The following is a 9026-nucleotide window of genomic DNA, read 5'->3' as shown; positions in this document are numbered from 1 at the left end:
CCACTGAGAAGGCAAGAAAAAAATCTATTACAAATATGTATAGTCCAACAAAACAAATTCTTCGATTAGTCTTGTCCAAAGTGGAGGGGGAGAGTAACAAAGGGAAGAATATATGTATTGTTTGTGAGAACCAAAAAATCTGAAATAGTTTTTAAAAAGAAATTTATTAGTTCATTTGGTAGAGGATAAGGATCTGGAAAAGAAGTATGTCTTCCTGTTTTCCAGACTCAATAAGGTTTATCTTACATAGGATTTAGATAAAGGTCCCCACAAAATAATCATTCATACACAGTTAAGCAAAGTTGATGACAGTAACTTGAAAGTGAGGTAGATTGAGATGGAAATGAATAACTGTAAACATTCAACAAAATTTGGGTTAAGCCAAAACACAAGGGAACCCAAAATATAAATTTGGGTGAAACCATCACAAGTCCTGGTTGTGTTAATTCAAAACAAAAATTATTTGGGTGGATTCAGGATCTAAAGGAACAATCACTTTGTAGCCATCTCCAACATTCCTGAAGAGTTAATGAGGTCAGGTAACGTTCTGGGAGAAGACAACCTTTAATCATATAGAATTAGATTTAAACATATAATAATTTTCTCTAAACAATAAATCTTTTTCCCATATATGCTTCAATTTGTGATCTGAGATCATCAGTACTCTATATGGAGGTGAAAAGCATGTTTCATTATAATTCCTTTGGAAGTGTGTTTAGTCATTCTGTTTTCATAAGAGTTAGAAACCAGATTCTATGATTCTAAAATAAAGATAAGAAGACAGTACCTGAAACTATGGTAACTACAATCCAAATGGTCTAAACAAACTAATGAAAAAATTAATAGAATTAATGAAAGTAATATAAATCCTGGTACTAGTTTTGAAAGAACTTCAAAATAATAACTTAAAAACTCACAAATCACTGAGTTGATCCTCTTCATCATTTCTTACAGCACATTTAATATTCTATCACACTCATGTAACTTTATTCAACTATTTCTCAAATGGTGGGCATCCCGAGTTTTCAATTCTTTGCCTCCACAAAAAGAGTTACTATAAACATTTTACGGATCTGTGTCTTTTCCTTTTTCTTTTATTTGTCTGGAGTATAGACCTAGTCGCTGAGTCAAGGAAAAGGGACAATTTCATACCTTTATACAGAAACTATTCTTTTAAAAGAAGAAATAGCATCATAGCCAACAACTTAAGTGATCTGAAAGCAAACAAAAGCTCCACAATCACAAGTCCAAGGAGGCAAAGTCTGGCTATATCTAGAGGAACAAAACCTAATAAGGACCATACTGTTGTTCTGACCAGATGTTCCCCAGGAATGTGCCTCTCCTATAATCTACATTTTCCCCCACTTTTAGTGTGTGTAAATTTATGGAAGAGTAAAGGGGGAATACTCTATTGCATCTTTCCTCATTGATATTACTTTAATAAATACTTTTGCTTATATTTCCAAAAATGATTAAAGGATACCATATATAACCAATCGAGGATGCAGGAGGACTAAAAGATAAGTGTGGCATGTTATATTATTTCAAACTCAAGTCTGGAATTGAAGTGGTAGAGCAGCAGCTCCAAAGATGGATTCTCAGTTTTCTTTTTTTGTATAGGAAAGTCTTATCCCTGATGGGTATGAGAAATTCTTTCTTTTTAATGGTAATTGATGAAAAGGAAGGCATTGTTTGCTACCTCTATTTCCAGATCAAAGCATTGGTATCTTTTTGTTCAGTAATTAGTTGAAGGGGTCTAGAGTCTTAAAGTGTAATGTTCCCAGATTTATTCAAGGTTGGTTAATAAGGAGATTTTGTAGAGTCTAACCAATGATTTTAGTTCCTATGTATTCTTTTGGATACGGGTGAATACTCAATACATAAGATTATTACTGGGAAAAGAGGTGGAGGAATTCACCCAGTTTCATTTTCTGGGATTTCTTCCCCTCCTAATCAGCTACTGTATCATCCTGAAAATAACTGAGATCCCAATTTCCTGATTGATGACTATATGACTAACATATATAAAGTATATAAAGTAAAAGTAATCCTTTGCCATTTAGTCTGCCAAGTTTTCATCATTATGATCTTTCCACCCAAAAAAATCATTTAAGATGTACTTCATTAGGAATAGGAAGGCCACTGAGAGCAGCCAGAAGGCTTTCAACCATAGTTTCCTTCATGAGGAGTAGACATTGACGAGTTCCACATCCCATATGAGGTGTCAAAGTAACATTCCTTAACTTTAATAAAGGATGAGATCTGAAACACAAATATATTTTTAAAATCATTTATGTTTAGTAGAACCAGGAGATCATTGTATACAGCAACAACAATATTATATGATGCTCAATTCTGATGGATGTGGCTCTCTTCAACAATGAGATGATTCAGACCAGTTCCAATGGTATTGCCATGAAAAGAGTCATCTATACTCAGAGAGAGGCCTGTGGAAAGTGAGTGTGGTTCACAACATAGCATTTTCATTCTTTTTGTTGTTGTTTGCTTGCATTTTGTTTTCTTTTTTTTCTGATTTGATTTTGCTTGTGCAGCAAGATAATTGTGTAAATATATATGCATATATTGGATTTAACATATATTTCTATCATGTTTAATATATATTGGACTATTTGCCATTTGGGGAGGGAGTGAGAAAAAGGGGGAAATTGGAATACAAAGTTTTGCAAGACTTAATGTTGAGGAATTATCCATACATATGTTTTGAAAAATTAAAAGTTTTAATAAAGAAAAAAATTATTCATGTTTCATTGCTTTAAATTATTTTACTATAGCTACATTTTTGTAGTTATAGGAAAATAAAAATTTGTAGGAGATTAAAAAAGAATACAAGAAAATTCCATTTGATTTATGGAGTAATAATGGAATCTTAAAAACACACAAAATTTTAAAAGATTGCCTAGTCCAGTATTCTTATTTTATAGATGAGGAAACTAGAGGCCCAGAACAAGGATACAATGCACGAAATCAGGACCCCTAATTCCTAAGTCAAGGCTACATTGTCTTCAAAATTAACTAAAAGGGATAGAAATTGAATAAAAACTAGGTATTATTTTAAAGAATTAAATTTAAAGGCACACATTTATCTGTAATAAATCAACTACACAAAATATGTTGAGGTACATGTAAGTTAGTCGAGTTCATAAGGAAAAAATCTGAGCTTCTACTCCCAGTTCTAGTTGACCACAAACTTAGTAAGCCAACAATGTGATGTGGCTTTTTAAAATTTTTTAAAGATTTATATAATTATTGGCTATATTCATAGAAATATAATGCTATGTATTGAGAAATAACAATCCTACCATAGAGTTTACTGGTCATATTTCACATATTCAATTCTTGCTGCCAAATTTTAAGAGGGACTTCAAAAAACAAAATTGTATCCAAAGGATTGTGGCCTGAATGTCAAGGGATATAAAAACTATCCACCTGAGGAAGTGTTTAAATTAAATTAAATTAACCTGGAGAAGAAAAGACTACAGACACAAAATCTGACTTGGAACATTTAAAGTATTAATAGATAATACAATACATTTGTTTTATATTGCTAATGATGGCAAAATTAAGATTAATAAATGGAAGTGACAAATCTGTTAAATTTTAATCACAGATATAAGAGTGAAAAGTTGTGCAAAAAAACATGAGGGGTTAGTATAATTTTGCTACCTTTAACCAAAGATGAGACCTAAAATACTCTACGATGAAAAAAACTATTGCAGTTCTATTGGTTTCTTTTTAAATTACTACCAAATTGTAGTTACATTTTTAATACTTATACAAAGATAAAAATGTAGGTTTGAAAAAAATTCAAGAAAATTCCATTTGATTCATGGAAGAATTATCCAATCGTAGAACCAGAGAAGACTAAAGATTTTCTCTTCCCGAAGTTCTTAAATTATGGTCTGAGAAGCCTTTGAGAGTTTCTGAGACCTATCTGAGGGATCCACAACGTCACAATTATTGGAATATTATGTTATCTGCCTGTTAAAATACTCCATCTCCCAACTCCAAATCTATGAAAATCAACCAAAATGAAATACTGAATATAGAAAACAGGTATTAAAATTCAGCTGTCTCCTATTAAGTCAGACATTGACGAGATTTGTAAATGTAATCTTTTTACATACTCTTCTCATTGAACTTTTTGTTTTGGAAAATGTAGTTATTTTGTTAATATGTGATAGGCTTATTTTTACAGGAATTAATATTTTAAAATTTGTATCAGTTTTAATGTCAGTAAAATATCAATAGAAGTAATGATTTTAAACATGTAAAGGGATACAGAAGTCAAAAAAAAAACTTTAAACACTATAATGTAGTCAAATATTCTCATTTTGCTGATGAGGAAACTAGGTAGTCAATCTGGAGAAAAGAAGCCTAAATAGAGACACAAAATCTGAATTCAGAAAATTTAAGTATATATATTTTCCCCCCAAAATTGGAAAAACTAGGACCATTGGGAAGAAGTAACAAGGGTCTCTTTCTTATAGCGAACCAAAATCTGTTTAAATATTAGGACTATTTAACAATGGAATACATTAACTCGTAGAAGTATCAAACAATCTGTGTCTGCAAGATATTTAATTTTAAGTTGGACAAATAAGGACAAATAACTCTCAGTGATGTTACAGGAAAAAATTCCTATATTAGGTGGGAGATTGGATAGTCAAAAGTCAATGAACATTTATCAAGAGACTACTATGTGCCAGGTACTCTGCTAAGTACAAGGGATAAAAAGAGGAAAAAAGAAAGTCCACACACTAAAGAACTAATCATCTTATGGGAGAAGAAAACATATAAAAGAAAGATGCAACGTGTGATTGGAAAGAAGGGGAGAAAGTACTTCATGTGAAGGCATAATAGAGAATTTAAGGCCCAAAGATGACAGCCAGGTAGGAAACCAATATTAGAATCCTATAAGTCTATAAATAAGATATCAGCCAAAAAATTTTTTTATCCTCAAAATCCTTCTATTTTTATTTTTCAAAAAAATTTTCAGGGCAGCTAGATGACACAATAGATAGAGCACCGGCCCTGAAATCAAGAGTATCTGAGTTAAAATCTGACCTCATACACTTAATACTTCCTAATTGTGTGACCCTGGGCAAAGCACATAACCTCAATTGCCTCAGCAACAAAAAATAATTTACAGAAACAGTTTTGTTTTTACCTTGGCAGGGGTTCAGGGTAAGTCACATCCAGTCCTGCAGCTTTAATAATCCCAGTTTGAAGAGCTTCAACTAGGGCATCTTGATCAACCAACTGACCTGAATTAATATAATAGTATTTTTGTCATTATCATTTAGTTAAGACTATATACAATAGAGGAAAAAATGTCCACATGTCAAAAAGAAATTCTCCTTTATGCTTAGAACTTTCACTTAGAACAGATTTGCAAAAGACTTGTGATGCTTTTTCTGAATGTCAATCAATATTCAGTAAATGTCTAATTCTAAGACTCAGAAGAGTAGCCAAGTTGCTCTGACAAGGGTATTTTTCTTTTTTTGAAGACCAATTCTTCATAATACTGTTGTTGTGTTTGTTGTAAAGTTTTCTGAATTGAGATTATTTACATGTTTAGTGCAATTGCAATGGAAGCATCAACCATTATCATTTAATGCATCTTTCATGGGGTATTCTGTTTGCTTAAGATGCTTACCGGGGCACTAGGAGCTAAGATTGATACAAACAATGACAATGCTAAATGTTCATTATATGTTAATATAACTTTCAATAATTATCTCTTATTTATATAATTATAAAGATTATATAGTAATATACTCTTTTGTATATATTCATAATATAAATTCTTAGTTTTCCAAAGGAATTTTACCTTTTTTTAAATGCTTGTGAGTTGCAAATTCTAAATATTATCAGTATTATATATACATAAAGGAATTAAGGCATAAAGCCATAGTTAATGGCAGAATCAAATCCTAGAACTCTGGCTTCCATACTCCACTATTTGCTTTCTGACCATCAGTAATACTGACACATAGAATTGCCATTCATATCAATGGTGTCATTTCAATATCTATAGAACTTTGTCTACTTATAGTAAACTCTGTTAGGGTTCTAAGTCTTATAAGGTCTTTATTCAATCATGACTTACTTTTGTCTACTATGTGTAGATTTTTAAATTAGGTATTATAAAAATGTTAAGAAAAAATAAGATTTTGCTGAGGAAATGATTAGACACAGAGTTGAACTTAGAAGATTCCCAATGTGTTACAATTCTTTGTGGAAAACAGGTATTAAAAATCTTATTTCAAAAAAATGATTTTCTTGACTTATTTAATAACTTACGTTAAAAATGCATTCACAAAAAGATCAAGAACTCGTAACTAGAAAGTAAATTTTAATTCACTTGCTTACCAATCTTGAGTTATTCTTTGAACTAAAGAGACTGCAAGAGAAGGAAGTTGATAGAGAATGCCAAATATCTCAGATTTATTTCTGCATCTTTTCAATGAAGGAGAAAAAATTTTGGTAGAATATCCTATAGTATCTATTACCTCTGCCAATGTTTATAAGAGTAGCAGTGGGTTTCATTAGTCCTAGTTCCCTCTTTCCAATCATCTTATAAGTCTGAGGTGTTAAAGGGGTTATCAGCAACACAAAATCTGACTGTTGTAGCAGCTCATCCAGTTTTGCACAGTAATAGGCCCCAACTGCCTGTTCTTCTTCCACCTTCCTGCCAGAGTTACAGAGAAAATAAAGTAAATTTCCTAATTAAAAACAGCTTAAGATCAAAGAAACCTCAAGTGACCAACGTCAAAATCTAGGGGGAAAGTCACTGAAAAAGAATCTTAAATAAGGTAAAATAATTCAGATACATAATTTAGATTAAAGGCTGACAATTAAGTTCAAATTGGATAAAAGAAGCATGATAATAGTGTGGCAAAATGGGAAAAATAATTAGATTTAGAGTTAGAAAAACTGTTCAAATCCTAGCTCCAAGCAGTGCCTTATAAATCAAAGGGACTTTAAAATTAAAAAGATGGGAAAGGGAGAAAACAGCCTATATATATTCACTAAGATAGATACAGAGTAGAAGTTCTCAAAATGTGAACTGCAGAAATGGAGGATTTCCACCATCCTTTCAGGGGTGATGATGGTGATAGGCAAGGGTTCTGCAAAATTAAAACTACTTTTATAAAACATTATTTACTATTAAAATATTCCTCTGTCTTTTTCTACCACATATAGTATGTGGGGGAAAACAAGATAAAGAAGGATAGAAATAATAGTGTGTAGTAAGAAGATATATTTTAAAGAGAAAATTCAAGAATTGGAGTGGGGGGGGGAAGAAAAGAATGATGGAGAATATGACTGAAAGTCTATGGGGAGAGAAACAAAGAATTTTATCATTATGCTATGGTGTAGCAGCAAATGGAATCATGGGTTTCATTTAGAGAGAGCAAAGCTTCAGGTAAGTTAAGAATTCATTTGCGGGAAGTTTTACCTGCGGTTCCTATTGTGATACAGAATCTTCATTTCAAATGCTTTGGCTCGCTGAGCAATTTTATAGCCAATTTTGCCCATACCTATGATTCCCAGAGTAGAGCCAGTCACTTCTTGACCCATCCAATTAATAGAAAAGGATTTAGTGTCTGGTGAAGTTGCTACCTCATTCCCTAAAAATCCAAGATGCAAAAGTGAGCCATGGAATTATCTCCACAAACAATATTATTGTGCTTTTAAAACAAAGAAATGAAGGAAAGTAAATTGTGATTTATACCTTACTAAACAATCTCTAATAAAATGAAATGTTCTGAAAGCTCATGCTCCGGAACATACAACTTATCCATTTCCACATAAAGTAAAACAAGAGTTTCAGCAAAAAATAAGCCATAATATAATTTGGAAAAATCAATATTCTTCTTCAAATATTCACAGAATAGTTAATAAAAAGGCATATTGTAGCATTCATTCTAAATTAGAAATCTTCTGCCACAATAAGGCTGGGGTTCTTAATCTTGGGTCTGGAAACTTATTTTAAAATTCTTTGATATTTCAGTAGAATTGGTTTCTTTTTGTAATTCTATGTATTTTAATTTATTCATTTAAAAACTTTTTTCTGAAGGATTCCATAAACTTCATAACTCATTATCTAGGAATCAGGACAACTTGAAAAGGACTTACATTTTTAGAAGATCAGTTTGAATATTTTGTTATTATTTTCACAAATAAAGACTCCAGTTATTAATTACCATGAAATTAAATAGCTTAAGAGGTCATTCTACCTTCTAATATTCTCCGGGCTGATGCCAAAAGTAAGGCCATTCCCATATCTGCAGTGCTGTTAGTAACAGCATGTGGAGTGTTGGCCAGTTTCACACCAAAGCTGGCAATCAAGTTCAGGTCCAGATGATCCAGGCCTGCTCCTGAGTTTACAATAATCTTCAAGGTAGGTAGGCTCTGCAGTAGCTCCTTATCAATAACTGGTTTCCCTCCCCATATGTATATAGCTTGTATCTTTGGACCGAAATGTGTTTTGTTTTCAAGAAATTCTTGCATGGTGACAAAATTCAATCGTTTCTTGAGATCTGCTACATGATCTTCATTCACACAATATGGTTCTTCAAAACTATTTATCAAAACACAAGGTAGCTTTTGATTTTGCATGATCTGTGGAGAAAAATAAAGGGTTTCTGTAGTAAAGGGAAAAAAATCTTTAAGAGTATGGAGTGTGTTTTTTAGTCAGTCATTGACTTCCGGAATTACAACAAGAATGGAAGAGGATTGATTGGGAGTTTTAGTGAAATTTCTGGAATAGCTCACAGGTTCTAGGAGCTCATATTTACCTGAGAATACATGTTTCCTTTACTTTCTCCCACCTTAACCTTACTCTGTTCTAAAATTAGCCATAATATAAAAATAAAGAATATTTTCAATATCCTTGAAATTTACTAAATAAAATTCTGTGTTCCTACTGCTTAGATAAATAACTAAAATATTTTATATCTTAAATCGCAAAGTCTTCTTTTTAAAAAAAGTGTAGTGAG

At 31.9% G+C, this 9026-nt stretch overlaps 1 protein-coding gene across 1 annotated transcript; it reads right to left on the bottom strand.

Annotated features, from left to right (window-relative positions):
- Positions 1 to 635: 635 nt before the first annotated feature.
- LOC100913233 (probable 2-ketogluconate reductase) lies at positions 636 to 8646 on the bottom strand. Its single transcript, XM_012544001.2, has 5 exons — positions 8265 to 8646; positions 7484 to 7655; positions 6534 to 6712; positions 5189 to 5285; positions 636 to 2262 (listed from the first exon to the last, which is right to left on the bottom strand). Exons 1-5 carry the CDS (start codon positions 8644 to 8646, stop codon positions 2106 to 2108), a joined length of 987 nt encoding a protein of 328 aa, XP_012399455.1. The 3' UTR covers positions 636 to 2105.
- Between the last annotated feature and the right edge of the window lie 380 nt (positions 8647 to 9026).

Source organism: Sarcophilus harrisii, chromosome 1 (genome assembly GCF_902635505.1).
Source record: "Sarcophilus harrisii chromosome 1, mSarHar1.11, whole genome shotgun sequence".
NCBI classification, from domain to species: domain Eukaryota; kingdom Metazoa; phylum Chordata; class Mammalia; order Dasyuromorphia; family Dasyuridae; genus Sarcophilus; species Sarcophilus harrisii.
This window is presented reverse-complemented; position numbering and strand designations above follow the sequence as displayed.